This window comes from Falco peregrinus, chromosome 4 (assembly GCF_023634155.1).
Source record: "Falco peregrinus isolate bFalPer1 chromosome 4, bFalPer1.pri, whole genome shotgun sequence".
Lineage (NCBI taxonomy): Eukaryota > Metazoa > Chordata > Aves > Falconiformes > Falconidae > Falco > Falco peregrinus.
Genome location: NC_073724.1, coordinates 49,748,825 through 49,766,927, shown reverse-complemented (window position 1 = coordinate 49,766,927; position 18,103 = coordinate 49,748,825). Strand labels below are relative to the sequence as shown.

Genomic DNA, 18,103 nt, shown 5'->3' with positions numbered 1-18,103 from the left:
TTCCCTATACTGAAGGGAAAAATACCAATCATAAAATTTAATTAATGGTAGTAGTTTAAGATGTTAGAGACCAATTCTCTTACTGCTGAAAGTTAACTGGAAAGAATTAGAACTTACTTTACTCACAGCATCATTAGTTACTTTTAAATAGTTCTTAAGACAAAAAACCCCAGGCTTATTAATTAACCATTCCTGCACCACAATGTCAAGCCAAACCCCCAGTTGCGTAAGTCTTAGCCCTAAACCAGTTACTATCTCAACAAATTAAGGAAGTCGTTCATTTCCTTAATTGAAGCCTGAAGCACAGGGAAGCATTTGGTCGACTAGAAATGTTTCTTAAAGAAAGCTGTCTGTTAAGCACCTTGTAAAAAAAATCCTGCAACAAGCTGCCATAACAGAGCACAAGCATTTCCTACTTCGTCTGCCACGCACTGGGCAGCCTGGTGTGTGCTCTCACCACAACAGAGCACTCCGGAATGGCAGCTTGCAAGCACAGATGTCCTGGGAAAACCTGCGGTAGTGGAAATTTGCTTACAGATTGCCTGGCAAATTTCGGTCCTCTTTTGCTGAGGATTTTCAGTTAATTTCATTTCTTCCCTCAAAATCCAGTTCTCTGTGCCACCCCATTTACCTGCACAATCCTCACCTCCCGCACGCCGCCTCTGTCAGACACTACCCATTACCGGACCGGATTCCATTGCTGTGAAACAGCCGACAAAACCTGAGCAGGAGAAAAGACGTGCTGTAACCTAACCTGGAACTAGCCAGAGGGATGGGAGAAAAACAGGTTGTCAAAGGGATGCATTCTTGGTTTCATATTAGGGGTGGGAAACATTAACCAAATAATGTCTCAGAAATCCATATCCTGGGTAAAACGAGTGGTTATCCTGATGGTGTCTGCTCCACCCATCTTAACTCACGTTTGTTTGGGGCCGATCCTAACAGCCAACTGAAAAGCTCTGTCAGGATCCTGCAGAAAGCAAGCAGGAATGGATTACTACTTTTGGCTGAACGTGTTGCTTTAAAATTCAACTTTTACAGTTTCAAAGCTTTACAAACAATTTTACTGATGCGGTGTTTGCATAATACAGTGAATGTAATTTAAACAAATACTTTCCATAAGTAAATCATGATTAACATCATTAGAGCTTATGTACTGGGATAGATTACACCTGATCACTGTAGTCAAGATTCCTGTAAACAAGAATTCCTCATCACTTTGGTATGCTGGCATGTAACACCAACCAAAATATAAATTGTGTTAGAACCTCTCATTAGGAAAGAAGTAAGCGGTCCTCATTCGAATTAATCAAACTACTGCCTTTTAAAAAGATCAGAATACTATCAGTCACCTCCACGTTAAATAACTTTGAAACAGTCACCTTAATTAGCCTTCATTTCCGTGATTACTGATCTCCGAGAATAGTTTTGCAAAGAGGAAAAATAATCAGCAGACTAGAAAAATTATTCACAAAGCACCAGCAGAGTTTGTTGGGTTTTGTTCTTTTTTTTTAATAAAGGCTAATTAAGCAATTAATGCTGTAATACAAACAATTAGGAATCGATTTCTAAAAATTTTTTTTCTACAGAACCCAGTTTCTTGCCCCCCACCCCCAGCTATTATTTTGATAGCTTTGGGGGAAAATTATGCCAGTCCAGTCTGAAATGACCACCTCAGTACAGGAATGCAAAGAGATTTCAAAAAATCTTTTACAGTCGCAGGTTTTTAATCAAAGTGTATAAAATTTTAGTCTAGAAAAATAAGTATGGATTGTATACAGTTACTGTGCTTGCAGACTGAAGAGGACAGCACACCACTCAAATGGCACAGGCATACTGAAAAAAAGTATTCCTTAAAACTGTCGCTGTGGTTTTTGCTTCTTGGGGTTTTTTCCTCATACTTTTAGCCTAAAGAGGTGCAAAAAGTATTGTTAGGTGGGAAGTCTAGTTGCTGGCAAGGGACTGATGAATGGGTGGCTGGAAGCAGCGCACGTGTTCCACGGGTGTGCTCTCTCCATCGCCGGACTTCAAATACTTGTCCAAAATAGCAATTATTTCATCATTCAGAATCTGGAACTTGCGAATTCTCTCAACCATTTTCTTCAAAGGCTGCAAACATCAAAAAAACCAGACACAAGGGAATTAGCTGTGGAGATAAAAAGCCTTAGATGCAGAAGCAGCAAATGCTGTTACCTCACCTCTTTCAGGAACGTTACAAATCTTTTTCCCTTCCACTGCTAATCCAGTGAAAATCCAAGATGCGTTCTGGTTTTTGACAGTGCTGCTTCTTGTACAAAAAAGGGAAATTTACAGCAGCCTTTTTGTAATGTGAACACACGTACATGAGATGGAAAGCATTAAGAAAATCCCGTGTATTCAAGAAATCAGAACTCGACCAGTCTTCAAACTCCTGCACTAATGCCTTAATCTTTTGTTCCTAAAAACCCTGGTGCCCTCATTTTCAGCATTTCATTTTAAAAAGCGATTGCGATAGCTACACTGCTTCCGAGTACAAATAGCTCTGATTTATTGTTGTCTTTGTTACCACAATGAATAAGAACAGATGGTTTCAACTCACCACATTCTTTATAACCTCGTCTTTGCCATCGTGTTTTTGGACTTTCAACAGGTGGTAGCAGAAATCCAACACATCAAAGCGACGCTGCTGTCCCAAAAGGACAATGATCATACAGCCAGCCCAGTGCAAGCCGTCTCCGAAGCACTGCCTGAAAGGGCAAATACACCACAAAGTACAGTTCACCTAAATCTTCAGCAATGTATCCACAACAAATGCTCTGTTATCAGCCATTATACTAAATAATGATTATGTTGGACATTAATCCAGAAAATACTGCAAAAGCTGCTGTATATTAAGTTCTCTTTCCAGATGCCACAAGTGATGCAAATGGATGCTTAAAAAACTGGAAGCCTCCCCTCCTCCAATTTTACGCGAAGTAGAGTTACTCCAAAAACATTTACTCCCCATTAGAATTCAACAGCATTGCATTTCATTTTCAAAGAAAACAGAGTGGGAATTCAACACTGCTCTGTTCCTTTGGGCAGTGTGCATGAAAGGGAGCAAGCGTCCTATGCTGCGGCCTCCATAATTGCTCGGTGAAACACACGCTACAGCTCAGCAGTTTTTCAAACTAAGAATATAATCAAAATTAACAAAACCAAGAACAACAGTCCCTGGTTAACTCTTCATGTTAACTTCCAAGTGCTCATTCTTGTTCAGATTTCAGAGAAGAAATACTTGTTCGAAATACACGCACAAATTTGAAGTTCAGCATCCGTAGGGGTACGACCACTATTGAAAAAGGCATGCTAGGGCCTGTTTGCCATGGGATCATTCATTACACACTGGCAATAAATACTAAAATAGAGGGTTATTTTCATTAAAGATACAATAATAACTGTGTTCATGGATTATGAGCCCCTCCCAGTGACAGCAGCACTTTTCCTTGTTTTCACACTGAGCTCTTGCATGCAGACAGGCGAACAAACGCCTTCATTCTGGGGCCCCCTGCCAGTTACAGGCAGGACAAGCAAAGTACTGTTGCCTGCAGGTGGACAGCTGGCAGCTGGTACATACTCCACTGTGAACTCGTGTGTTCCCACGGGGATGCAGTAGACAAACTGCATTGCGCTCCAGAGGCGATGGAATTCCACGCACTCGTCCACGTGCATCACCCCATTGCTGGGCAGGGGCCCACGCCAGATGGGATCGTCCAGGAAGGAGCGGATCCTCGTCAGGATAACCTCAAACATGGACAGGCCGCAGCAGAGGCGTTCTTTGGTCAGCAGGTCCCCTTCCCTTGCGATTGCTATTTGCTGAGGTGGAGAGAAAGAAAGTGCAAAATCCTGGTAAAAGCCACTTGACCACAAGACTTTAAACAAACTGAAAAATAAAATGCACCGCATTTTTCAGTCTCACTTGGTTTATTCTAGGAGAAATATCTCCTGACTTTAAGTGAGGGCAGAGGCCACTAACCTGGGGTTCAGTTCAGTGGAAAAAACATTCGGAGAAAATTGTAAAAGCCTTTTCAAGCGGACAGGCTTGAAAGTAACGCTAACTGCAGTAATGCTAATCCTGGACTGGTCTCAGGGAAGTTCAAAGAATTCTCCGCCTGAACGGAGGCAGAAAGCAAAACCAAAGAGCTCAGCGCTCCACTGCTCATACAGGCAGCAGCTCCTGCCTGCACTCTTCTGCGCATCTCCCTCGGCTGCTGCTGTTAGAGAGGGGAAAGCTCAAAAGACAGCACAAACAGGCTCAGACAAAACCCTCGGAAGCAATGCCGGTTAGGGCTTGTCCCAGCGCGTGCTGTCACATTGAGAGCTCTCTCCTACTGCAGCAGCACCTGCTGAACTGCAGCACCTGTGATGACAAAAGCAGCCTGACATCTGCTTCAGAGCACTCTGCTCTTAGTTTCTACTATTCACATCTCAATTGCTTGTAAACGGCTAAGGTTAGCAGAAAATTAATGTACCCCTCACACAGAGAAAAGAAAATAGTGCTGAAGCTGCAAAGGCAGTTCAAAAACATTCTCTTTGGCTACTGATTCCAGGAGAGGTCAACTCAAATGACAGCTCATTTTCCAAGAGTTTCTAATCATCTGGCTGAAAGAGGACTAAATTGTTTAAAAATTACAGATATATATATACACATACACATGAAAACTGATTGCTTTCGGTGGCATTCGCAGTAGGACCTCCCAGGCTGGCCCTTGTATTGAGAGGGTATCACATAGCAACATACATAGAAATTAGCATTTTCCCCTACAACGCGTTACCTCCACCCCAGCCTCAAATGTTTTAAAATTCTGAGCTTTAACAGGTTTACCAAAAATCCATGGAGCTAAAAAAAATCCAGTTGAATGAACAAGCCAGATGTGCACGTTGGAAGTTCTGACAGAGTTATCAGCGTGTGTGAAAGGATAGGCTTCTTTCTGATGCTCAGAAATTTCTTGAATTGCCTCTGACACAAGTGAGACAGATTACCTGAGGTGTGCCTAGTCTTTCAATAAGAGGAACCAAATGTAGTGGAGCATATTTTGATTCCAGTCTTTTCATTTTAGCATCAAGTCTTTCGCCCTCTGAAAGGAAAAATAAAAATAAATAAATTGGGAAAAAAAAGAGAGCGCACTGATGAATTGCAATCAACCAAGAAAATTCTTATTTTCATACAATCTTTATTCAGTACAGAAGAAAACTGGTTATGTTATTTTCATAGGTAATTTCAGCTCTAAAATAGCTGGTTAACCTTCAATATGCTCTTAGAAAAATATATATATTTTCAAATGTTACATTGCGTGTGTGCAAACAGAAAGAAGGATTTGTTGTAGAATACATTTGATTAACTAACTAAATTCAAGACAGAATATAAGGCTCTATTGTGCTGCTGCTGCTGCTAACATATTTGACTCCCACTTGTACTAAGCCAACAAAATTGTCCTTATCATACACAAAATGCTTGACTCTAGAAGATGTGGTATAATGAGGGTGGAATCTTGTGCATGGGAAGGCTTAAAAAAGCAGCTGGCACCCCCTCATCCCTGGCAAGTAGGACATGTTCTCTGGAAAAATGGGAAAATGCTGTTTACAGTGGTCTGGTTAGTTTTATGCAGGGATGCAAGTAGCTACGGTGAGTCTGGAAATATTGTCATAGATTTTTAGTTGATGAGATTTCTCTGAACAGAACAAATCAGCTGCTGTGCCAGCGAGAAACTGAGAGGAAAGGACACAGAGGAGTAACACTGAAAGAAGAGAAGCATGAGAGGAAAAAAAAAAGCTCACTTGCTGAAGATGAAGGATGAGGAAAGCATATACCGAAGGAAGCAATCCTGCAACATTCACTATTGCATGCCTAGTTTAGTTAAAAGGCATGTAAAAAGTCTACTGGGATCAGGGACCACTTGTATTTACTTACTTGCCGACAGACCTCCCATACTCTGAATGATCAAGCCGACCCCACTTAACTGACAATTGTAGAAACTAGACAGCACCTTTGGAAAAGCCTCTCGCCATATCCACGCACAGGGGTAACATTGCCCTGGCTGTCCATCCCACCTTCCCCTACCACAGCATTCCTCCTCCTCCTCTTGTAATTTCACTGAGCCTCGCTAGGCAGCATGTATTTTCCAGCCAGGCAGCCAGGCCTGAATCCGTCCCCTCTGTCTGGTAATTGACAGTGCTGTTGTGCAGGATGGCTGGGGATGGTCACCGAAACCGCAGAAGCAGGCAAGAAAAGTGGAAGGCGTTACCCAAGGAAGGTATTTTCATTTAGCTGATACCTTTGACGTGAACTCTGGGCAGGATATTTTGGAATGGCGCCGCGTGCAACAGGTCACACACTTCCTCTAGGGACTGGAACGAAAAGGAAATGAGAGGCATTTAGGACTGAAGAATCCCCAGGTCACACCAGATCCCAAAAAACGGGCTTTCCAAAAGCACGCCAACGCCATCGCGGAAACACCAGAGGGCAGCCAGCCTCCATCGCCACTGCACGGAGCCACTCCAAGTTCTCCTCTCCTCACGGGATCGCTCTCAAAGATGATTCGATTTCACCAGGTTGCCTTGGATTCCCAAATAAACTCCAGCAGCTCTCCTCCCACCCTCAGCTGGCAGTTTGTAAAGGACAGGGTATTTATTAAAAAGACTAATGCAGAATGAGTAATTTTGGTGTGAAAGCGGCAGACGGCTCCTGCGCAGACAAACAGAGGGGTGAAGATGATTCACTGCTTGGTTATTTTTACCAATGCTATTCCCACAACCCGTTACTGTGGTGGGAGCGTATCCCCACCATCCAGGCTGAGATGCACGACAGCAGCAGTGAACCACCTCTCAGGAATTATTTCACACCTTTAGGGAGGGGGGAAAAGACGACAGATGTCTCCTGGTTCTTGCCTGCTGTATGCATGTGCAGAGAAAATGCAGAGATGACCAGAAGAAGCCGCATGACTTTACTAAGCTCCTCTCCTCGCTTTTGGAGCGGCGGCCCTGCGCATTTGTAATCCCTGAGCACTAGTATTGGAAGAGATGTTCATCAGCCATACTCTTGGCAAGGTCGGGGTACTGGGGCTCATGTGCCTTTCCCAGGTTTAATTCCTTGATGCCAACACCATGAAGATGCATGTGCTAGGTCGCCAAGATTAACAAGACCCACCCAGCAGCAGAGAAGCACTACGGACCTACATTTTGCACTGGGGTAAAGTCTAGTTTACTTACGATGGACAACCACAATGGAAAAATACTGAAATACGTGACAAGACACTGGGACATCACCAAGGACAAAAACAAGAGAAGGAGCAGTAAGCAGGGGTGTATGACTAGTGTCGCCAAGGTGGCATCCCAAAGAACATACCCACTGCTGGCGTCACTTTGGCACACCCTCAAGCAACCCTCCCAGGAGGCAGTGAGGGCCCTCACCTGCCTGGCCTTTCACCACATACCCTCTTAGCCCGAATCCAAAGTAATCCAGGTTCTCATTTTGTTTCAGCTATTCCATTACTGACTACGGGTTCGCTGCTTGTCAACTGGCCAGTTACTCTCCACCATGAGGAAGGGATCCTCTTAACACCATGAGCAGGACTCTGAGGAGCAGCATGTCTTCATTACCTTATCTAACATCAACAGCTTTACTACGCCCTAGAGAAGGAGTCTTACGTGACGATTTATTTTTGTTCAACGGCAGGCCCCCAGCCAACTTGCTGAGGAAATGACATAGCTGGTTTGCAGTCAGCAAAGATCTCTAGATGATGGGCAGCCCAGCCTGAGCAGCACCGTGTGCTTGCACAGCGTGGGCAGAGTGCCCTGTATGCAGGGTGGAGAAAAGCCTCCCCACCCAGGTCTCAGAGGCACAATGCAAGTAAAGGAAGAGGAGACAGCACACCTGTTGCTTTTCTGGTCCGTAAGCAATGCCCCTGTTTCCCTCCGAAGCACCCAAAAGTATGAAGAAAAGGAAATCAGATGTCTGACCATTTTGTTTGAACGGAAGATAGTAATAGCGTGGAAGAAGGGTGAGAAAAGTAGAGGGTAGAGGTAGGGATAAATAGCAATTGTAGGACCGTGCCCTCAGCAGCAGGAGCTTTGCATGCTGTAATGCAGAGTCTAGGCATATAGGAAGCAGCCAAAACACTGGACGTGTTTCCCAGCTTTGTTCAAACCAGGACAGATGAACATCTGGCAGAGCAGGCACCACTGTCAGCCATTCAAGCAGCAAGAAGGGTGTCCAAGGATGTCCGTTTTAACTTTGTGATGTTTCAGATGACAACGGGAATAACGAGCAGGAAAGGAAAATAACAGTACCAGATGCACAACTCATTGACATAAAGAAAGTAGCTAGCCTGTGACCAACTGCAGGAATACCACACGTGATCATAATTTATCATGAAGGTCATGATATTTGATCGTCAGGTACCATACGCAAGGCAACATCTCTCATCCAGCAAGGTGAGGCGTCACCGCTATCTTGTAGACATGAAAGCCCCTGCAAGACTGTAAGAGATCAGAGCAGGGAACTGTTTCTACCCACCTGCCCACCAGCAACAGCAAACTCGCAGATTTCAACCTTGTTATTTACGACGTTAGTAACAAAAATTCAAGAGTACATTTTGAGAGACAGATGGGTTTTAAACTAGCACAGCAGGCACCTACCAGACTCTGTTCAATAAGGAGGCAAAACAGGACGGCATTTCCCACTTCCCGCAAATTCTGGAAGCAGACAGTCTTCAGTTCTGCGTATTCAACGATGTCCTTCAACTGATGGTGAAAGAACTCCAAGATACCTGAAATCAAAAGAGAAGAAAAAAAATTCCATCTCAGGAGATAGGATGAAATCTAGTGATGATCATGCAGGCACACCTTGGGAAAGCAGGCAAAAAATCCTGGACACATAGATAAGAGTCATACAGATCAGGACTAATTTTCCTTTTTGCCTCAGAAGCACTTCAATTTTCTAACCAATTTGCCTATTCAAAGGTTGCACTGAATGGGCACACATACACTGTATCAGCACAACTAACTGAGGGTGCAAATTTAGAGTTCTCTCTGGAGCATCAGCACAAGAGATTTTTTTATCTCCAGACGTGCAGCCTAGGGGAAACTGAAAGGAGCAGTATTTAAACACATTAAAAATCAGAGGTGAAGAAGTGTTAAGGCAGCGGTGTGCTTTTTAACTGGAGAAATCATGCGCAATGAATAATATTTAAGTGAATAAATCATGAGGTTCTAACTCCTGGAAAAAGGAGCCAGTATAAGAGGTAAGAAAAGCATTTCCAGGAACAGGAAATTCTCAAGTGCTATTAGTCCTGTTCCAGCCTCTGTCCCCCAACCTGCCACTCCGTCCGACACGTTCAGGTCACAGCTGTTATATTCAAGGGTGACAGAGCCAGCAAGGAGCTGAGTGCTAAAGGTACAGGGAACAGGGGTGCTGTCAAGCTATGACTCTAACAGTGCCACCGGCAGCCAGAGGTGATCTGCAACCTCACAAAACAAATACAGAAGTAACAGGTCCAGCTCTGCTGGCAAGGGTACACAGGATCCTTCTGACAAGGGTACACAGGATCCTGCTGACAAGCACCATCAGAACATGGTTTTTGTCAAAGTTTTGCCAAAAGCTGTTAAAAAACAGCTAGAGTTATGATTTTCAAAGCCACGTAAATGACATAAACGTATGTCTTTTCCACTAAGCCTCTCCCAAGCAACGGTGATGTGTAATATGCTGGTGGATTTCCAGTTCCTTCCCCGCCAGCCCCAGAAAGGTTGTGCAGCCCCTTGATTAGAGACAAGCCAAAGGAAGTCTGGGCTCAGCAGCTTCTGCAGAGACCCGATCTGCTTAGCACTGCGGAGGTTAAAGCGATGTGCAGGATGGGCGAGGAAGAGCTGAGAAGGTCAGACAGCTCTCTGGCTTTTTACAACTTAATTTTTACCAACATTTTTCCATCTGTCTCTCCAAGCCTGGCCCTTTTAAAAAGCTACCAAAACCCTCGACTGATAACAGAAGAAAGAAAATATATTGTGCAAAGCTTTTGAATTGCATGCTATATACAGCAGTTCATTTCCATTACACTGAATTAAATCAGACAGTTAAATCTCCACCCAATCACATCTAAAGCAATTGAGAGGAGACAAGGAAAGAGAACACAGATGCTTCCCACCACTTTCCCATGTGTTCCTTGGACGCAGCTGATGAACACTTCCCATGCAGGAAATTAGACTTTGGTATTTAGCCAGGCAATGGCTGAGAGGGGAGCGCACAAACATAAAATACAGCCTGGAGTTTATCTATTCCGAGGAAACCCCTCAAATTCAGCAGAGGAACTTGAAAGCATACAGTGAAGGAGGGAACTGTGTAGCTAACCCACACACTTCTACAAAAAGCCTCACATCATTAAAATCAGTAACATGGGACATCAACATGGTAAAATCAGTATATGGCAAGGGGATGCAGAGCTGGCTCTGTTACATCTCACAGAACTGTTTGTCAATAGAAAATCTGCAGTAAATGAGTGTTCCCATGTGCATTCAGATCTAACTTCAGTAGTTCAGCAACTTAATAGAAAAACAACTGAAAAGCTAATGGAGAAAGGTCAGATGCAGCGAGTGGTTACTAAGCTTGATTTATTCAAAGGAAACACATTTAATCTAGCTAAAAAGCAAAAAAGTAATGCCAGTGCATCACCAACTCCCTCCTTCGCATAACATGGGAACTATGTGATGAAAAAGGTCTGGAAAACACTGCTGGTGTTCATTCAATGCTGCGATATAAAGGCCAGTGGTAATTCTCAGGTGTCTGAGCTGCAGTGAGCACTTGTTTAAACAACCCCACCTGCCACGGCAATGGGATGCTGCAGTGCTGAACACTGGGACTCCTATTTTATAGGGGAAGTTGAAAAGGCAGACTGATACGACAGAAAATTTTTCACAAAAAAAATTTAATGTTTGGAAAAAAAATGCAAACTCAGGGAACTGAAGCAAGCTTTACCACAAGTCTACATTGTGTTTTAGTTACACGCCCTACTATTTCCTTTGTGGTTTTCTCTGTTAATGAAAGGGCTTCCATGCCTAGCAAGAAAGGTCTTCCAAGGATCAACTGCTAGAAACCAAGTCAAATACTTTCCTCATAGCAAAATTCTCTGGCAACAAAAGTCCATTGTGTTATCCTGGACTTAGGTCTGTGCCACAGAGGAAATCAAACTACAGTATCTACCAACGCTTCTGGTCTTAGTATCCATGGCACGTACACAGAGATTGATAGTGAACCAAGAAAAGGGATGGAAGAGTCCCCAAAACACAGTGAGTTACTGTAGATTTCTCCACATAGTCACCATGACAAGAAAGCACTATCTGAGCAAGTAGGACACCGGCAACAAGGACACGACATGGGAACGTTTTTTTCTTTTAGCTTGTATGGCGAGTCGGAGCAACTTGGTGACAAATACAAGCTGAGCAGAGCAGCAAAGACTATTCTGCTACTGCAACATGGAAACAACCATCAGTCATGACAGGGATGGAAAAAGAGGGTTTTTAGACGCCCCTCAACCACCTGCCCAGCCTATGGATTTTGTGAGGAGTTGAAGTCCAGAAAGACAATGAGAAAATTTTATCAGTTAATATGGGCAGTGAAACCCTGAGAATAACCTGTGTCACCTACAGCAAATATAAAGGAGCAGGATGGCACAGAGTGAAACCAGAGTAGCACAGAGGACTGTGACTGGTAACTAGAAACTGATACTGAAGGTGCAACTGAAACCAAAACAAGATATTTAGTCCACCCAAAAGCAGCACGATAGCAGAAGTCAGAGGCTTGAGGTCCATCCTATAAAAATTACATTCTCTTTTACAATCATCCCAGGTGACAGAGTCCCTCTCAAAGTCCTTAAAAGAGATCCTTATTTCTTTACCCAAAGCCCCAGTCTCCATATACAGATACATAAGTACACACACACTCATGAACAAATCACGTCACTACTTTGAAAACCTGACATCTGTTATTTAGCACGCAGTTGTTCCAAATGCTGCTATCAATGGTGTACTGCTGCTATCAATGGTATACTGCTTCCCCTTAGATGAGGGGCTTGATTTACTGGCAAAACAGACAAAAGTTTACAGAGCTACATAGGCTATTTCTGATGGAACAGAACTGACACTGAAAGCACGATCTGCTCCCCAGTGGAGTCCTGTGGCAGAAATATATCATCGTGTTTTCTTTAATGTTTGAGCAATGGCATTCCTGATTACATTTCCTTATACTGTACAGTACAGAGAGCTGTATTTTTGTGAATGACTACACGTGCATACTGAAGCCCTGGAAAAAGAACAAGCGTCTTCGGAAAGTTAGTTTCCCTTAACTGCATGCAATCTTCCTCCTTCCCCTAGTTTTATTTGTGGGTACAGTTCATAAGTTACTGCATTAGTTACACATACACAGCATTTTGCAAGGCAAATGAATCAAGGTTTTTTGCTCCTTGACTCCAAGAAAGCAATCTTAATTAAACCCCTCTATTCCTGCGGATGGGATGATGTTAGGTGTCATAATAATCGATTTTATAATCCTAGTTTCCGATTTACACAGATCTCAACAGAAGCAAAGGCTGTTGATATAAAACAGATCCAGTAAAGTACAGAAGATCAGTAAAGGATTAGGTTCCATCTCTGCTTCAAAAATCCCATCTCAACAGCACTCAAACAGCAGATGCCAAGCTTCAGCTGTGCAGTCTGTACACTAATTAATTTAGGAAGTCAGACCAAATTAACACAGGCAACACAAAGTTGGTTGGATTTCTTCACTTTGGTCATTTGCTATAAAACAATCTCAATTCACACCTAGAAACTGAAATCAAACACGTTCCAGCATCTGCAGCAATACTGGTATCTAAAAGATTAGGACAAAAATTAGCTATTAATCCTAGAACTGAATTGCTGACTAACAACAAACTAGATCTCAGATGTAATTCTTGGTCTAGTTGTGTTTTGGGCTATTTTCTGCTGAGTACCAACTTGACTATCCTCCAGTAAAATCTGCAATAGCAAAACTGTTCCCAAGAAACTGGGTGCTGTAATGACCTTTAATTTATTTCACTTTCACAGACTTCCAAATGCGGGCTACAAATTCCTTCTTTGGCTCACAAGAGACATGTTTAACTCCGCATGTCTGCAGTCATGCCACTCCTTTCAACAGAAATGTCTGTAAGGTTTAAACATATACCTGTATTGGGAGTTATGATCACAGAGCCTGTGCACTGTGCTTATTTTGCTAGAAAGAAACATCCCATTGTTCTGCATCTCTAATGAGTCTTTACTGCCCTCTCACAATCACCTAGGTGATTTGGGTTGCCCCCAAAGTCTTTCAAATAGTCTGCAATTCCCTCCCTGCACCAGCTTTGGGTGTTTTGTTTATTTTATTCCACCCGCCCACCCCCCCAAGAAGAAACATGGAAATGCTATGCTTAGGAAAAAATACACATTTAAGCTACTTTCTCACCAACTTTGTATCTTGCTAAGCTCATCAATTATTAAAAAAAACCAAACAAACAACCGTCTTTTGGAGGGGTGATACACCAATGACAAAAATCCAAGCCTCATCTCATGGCAGAGCTGACGAACTGCTCTCCTCATTGTGTCCAATGACAGGACAGAGTGGCAGGACATGAAATACTCATCTCTCCAAAGCAAGAATGCCATATTTAAATAAAAAAATGGCAGGAGATAATATTACCTCCAAGACGAAATTACAAGTTTAAACTCTTACAGGAAAATATTCCTCTAAGAGCTTTAGCGACTTTAAAAGGTCCCTTTAAAAATCCTTATGCTTAATGTATTTTTAGACAAATATTTTTATGAGTACAAGATGAGCAAGTTCCCCACTGCTTTAGACTGTTCCTATGGAAACAAACCCATTGGCAAACAGGAGTCCTGAACAACTCTGATGCCACTCTCTGTACCCTGCTCCTTTTAGCAGGAAGAAATCACCATTTAGAAATCCAGAAGTCTAGAGGGCCAATTACACAGGCATCAAGGAACTGCAATCAACAGAATCCAAACAAAGCTCTCCAAATCCTGAAGTGTATGAAATAGCAGGAGGCTTACTTACTGAGCATACTTAAGTCACTTTGCGCATGGAGAATGGACTCACAAAATTAATTCTGAATTGATAAATGCATGTCACATCAAGACAGCTGAGAATCCACATATTTAATCTGTAGACTGGAATCACAGTTTTGGTCTGTATGTGTAGGTAGTGCCAATTTTAAAGATTAAGATGTGATTAAATGATTTGTTATGAAAGAATAGATGCAGCATAGAGATGTGCTCCATAGTACTCAGACTTACTACTACAACTACTACCTTCTGCCGGAAGCTTCTGGAGGCAGATAGGGAACAGACAGCTGTTGACATGTATTAGCTTGCATTTGGTGTGGCGAACTAAGTAAACAGGGTGGGGCAAAGACTGCTACAGAGGAGAATTTAGCACAGAAAGATGACAGTGATTCAAATCAAGCACAGTCTGAGCCTGCCCTTCTACAATCTGGCACTTCCTCCCAAGACGCCAGATGAGGGCTAAAGTCTACAGCGTGTCATCATCGCAGAGCACATTTTCCTTTATCAGTCAGAGCTGCCCAAGGGCCGACGGCTCCATGACAGGGAGGTGTCAGAGAGCAAAATGCGATTCTTCAGTGATGTGAGAGAGGGATGGAGGTGCCCTGAGATTCCATATGCCTGTTATGCCCAGTGTCCTCCAAAGTAAAGGGAAAGGCAGCATGACAGTGCTGCAAAGGCTGTCACTGTCATTTCTTGGAAGAGACTCTCCAGGAGGCCATTAAGTGTCCCCCGCTAGAAATAGTTCAGAACAGGAAAAATACACGTCAAGACAAAACCTGTCAGGAACAGGACAGTGAAGGAGTGAAGAATCAGGTGGGTTTTTGAGATCTAGTTCCATTCCAGTTGCTATGATCTTCCAGCATAAACCCCAAAATTACTCTGATCTTTTGGTACAATAGGCATCTAAACCTATGGGATTTCTTTTGCAGGAGTAAATACGAGGTCAAAGCAGTTTGTGGTATCTACAAAACAGGAAAGTGATGAAGAACTTTAAAGTACTTCAATCAATGCTGTGAAGTTTAACATTGCACCAGTGAAGTTTTACCTTTCCTACAGGATGGATTGCCTTTTAACCTCAAGAGAAAGTTTCTGCTTAACTCCCTGGGTATTTCCTCCCAAATACTTACTCCTTACAGGTGAGGATTTCTGGAAAGAGACTATGAGCTTCCTAATGTCACCTGTAGCATCACAGACCCTGGTGGTGCATAATCTATATGTGAGAATACCTACTGCTTTTGTGGTCAGACCTTGGTGAGTGGCTAAAAACCTCAGATACGTTATTTTTATACTGCTAACTACCATGATTCATCGATTTCTATGCTCCAGGGAGAAAAACAGCAAGGAAACACTTAGTAAGTCCTCAATTTCATTTAACATCGGTAATGAGCGTCAAGCAAGCTGTGGGAAGCACAAAAACCCAACCTCATTCCAGTTGGAGTGGCATTTAATAAACCTAAGCAACTCTGGAAAAATAAAGATTCTCAGGAGGTGGGTGGCACATGGAAAGATTAATTTGTGTTAATTAGAAGTTGTGGAGGAGGAATATTTTGAAGGGGGGGAAGCAGTTTCAAAATTTCAGTGATCAATGTGATAAATACTAATTAGCCAATTATTTCTGCATGGTGGCAAGCAGCTTTCAAAATCATTTCTTCTGCAACTGTCACACCTCCTGTTAAGTGGCTAAGACGTGCCCCACACAAGCCTAAGACATAACTATTCCAAGCAGGACCAGTCTGCCTCTCAGCAATACCACTCCTTTTATCTTACATCCGGTAAGGGCAAACGAAGAGGGAACCGAGGCTCTTCCAGAGAATCAGTGTTATCTCAATTGGACATTCAAACAGAACAAGTGAGATTGCCTCTGCAAGTTAGTCTAAAGCTTGACATGCTAATGAGAAAGACTAGAAACAGAAACTACTGTGAACATCCCAGCTCAATATCAGTTATGTCGTAAGGCTGTTTATATACAGACTGCCATCCTCTTGCCCTAAGCACACAAGTCTTAAAACTCTGTGAAGTACTAAGCCCAGGATTCAATTATTCTTGTTATGAAAAAAAAAAAAAAAAATTCACATCCCAGACTAAGTGCTGATGATCAGGAAAGAGAAGAGAGGGAGGGAAAGACAGAGGCACACATGATCCAGAAGACAGTGACTACTATCATCTTGTTAAGGCTTCTATGGTATCATCAAACATGAACTAACCTGGAGAACCATACTCATGTCTTGGTAACCTACAGATCTTAGGCATCACTTCCATTAGGGTCTTGACATACTGAAGAATCGTCCCTTGTAACTATGAGAAAACAGACGTGTGTAAACATGTCAATGTTATTGAACTAAGAAACTTTACAACAAATTGCATTCAAACTACACATGAATTGAACAATCTCTAAAAATCTTGCATTTAATTCTGTCAGTAATCATCCTCAAAAAGGCAGCTTTCTCAAATGCATGCAGCTGCACTTCCCTTCATATGGCATTAGCCACCTTTTGCTGCTACAGGAAGAGTGGCACAACAGCTAAGGCCAGGAAGGTAAAAGAAAGAGGAAATAATGTTCTTCTCCTACAGACCGTTTCTATTGTCTAAACAACTTTTAGATTTTTGGTTAAAAAGTTGCATTTGAATGCTTTCAAAAGCAACAAGAGAAAAATCCTTTGCATTAGGTATGCCTGGAACAGCTCAAACTGGCTATTCTGGACATACCAGTTAAGACACACCCAGACTACAGCCAACCTGCCCTCCCTCCCACGAGAACCCTATCTCATATCTGACTTCCTCATATCTGTCTCCCTGCACCTGAACATCTGCATCAGACATCACCAGGATACCTCCCTCCAGGACTTTTAACCTTCTTTATAAATGCCCAAACATTCAATGCCACCTTTAATAAACTGAGATGATTTACCACCCAAAAAAATGCCCCCAAAACTAACAAACCAAGACTCGACCCCAAACCACAAAAAGTATCTGTTTCCCTTTTTCCCTGAAGATTACACCACAGCACCCCTTCAAGCAGGTTCCAGCACTTCTAGAACATCAAAAACATCCTTGAAATATTGTGGGAATTAGCGTAAACAAACTGCCGAATGTGTCCCATGTCTGAAGGGAGATGAATGCTACAGCTGCTCTCTGGTACAGCTGCATTATTTCAGCAGCATGTTCCTTACAGGCAACAGAGAGAAGGAGGAAAAGGCAATTTCTTTGACTTAAACTTATCTGCAATGCTTTGTGACTGTATACACAGATACTAATAATACAGCGAACAGCCAGTCCCTCAGCATTCCCCTAGTTACAGAAAAGGCCTTTTCCCACACAAGATACCCTGGCTGTATGGATAACTTCTGGTCTGAGCATTCTTTTGAACATGCTTGACGCGATCCATTGCTCAGATCAAGCACAGAGATTAAACCTTCTTTGTTACGAAGGCATCATCTATCAAAGATGTTATTAACGAAAGTCCTGAAAAAGTAAGGCAGAAAGCACACTCCAGTTGTTCTCAAAAAATATTGACAAAGTGAATTTACAGTACAATCTGCAAATTGAAATCAACTAATCTGAAACATTCATACTTTCCCAGAGCTTACCCAGGACCTGACTGCATAGGTCTCCACAAATTAAATTCATCTCCAATGAAGAGTCCAAGTGTTTCAAAACATTGCTCAGGCTACCAAGGCACATCTTCTAGTGCTCTCAAGACACTGAGTGCTCTCAAACACAGTTTATACTGAATTTCAATGGAAGCAATGTTTTAATTAGTCTTATCTGAGATCTTACTTTCACTTTGTTGTTCTCAGGACTTTCCTGCCAGAAACCATTTGTAATAGCAGAAAATGAAAGACAATTGGCATACCAGGCTCTTGACAACTTTCAGCAACTCCTCCATCACCACAGCAATACCCTGATACCCAAGAAGTCTACAGATGACTTTAAAGTGAGGGGGGCCAACAAAATTCCTGTAGTTGCTGTAAATGCTGGAATATGCCAAATTCAGCGCCTAAAA

At 42.6% G+C, this 18,103-nt stretch overlaps 1 protein-coding gene across 2 annotated transcripts in view; it reads right to left on the bottom strand.

The window, feature by feature from the left end:
• Window positions 1-1,041: 1,041 nt before the first annotated feature.
• CYFIP1 (cytoplasmic FMR1 interacting protein 1) overlaps window positions 1,042-18,103 on the bottom strand; it is a 76,534-nt gene continuing 59,472 nt past the window's right edge. Inside the window, exons 23-30 of one of the 2 annotated variants that reach the window (XM_005228695.4) lie at window positions 17,954-18,097; window positions 16,305-16,395; window positions 8,656-8,786; window positions 6,294-6,366; window positions 5,002-5,096; window positions 3,596-3,834; window positions 2,579-2,726; window positions 1,042-2,109 (exon numbers count right to left, since the gene is read on the bottom strand). In XM_005228695.4, the coding sequence (XP_005228752.1) occupies window positions 1,945-2,109; window positions 2,579-2,726; window positions 3,596-3,834; window positions 5,002-5,096; window positions 6,294-6,366; window positions 8,656-8,786; window positions 16,305-16,395; window positions 17,954-18,097 (1,086 nt within the window). In that variant the 3' untranslated portion in view covers window positions 1,042-1,944. The other variant, XM_055801111.1, reaches the window with a different exon arrangement.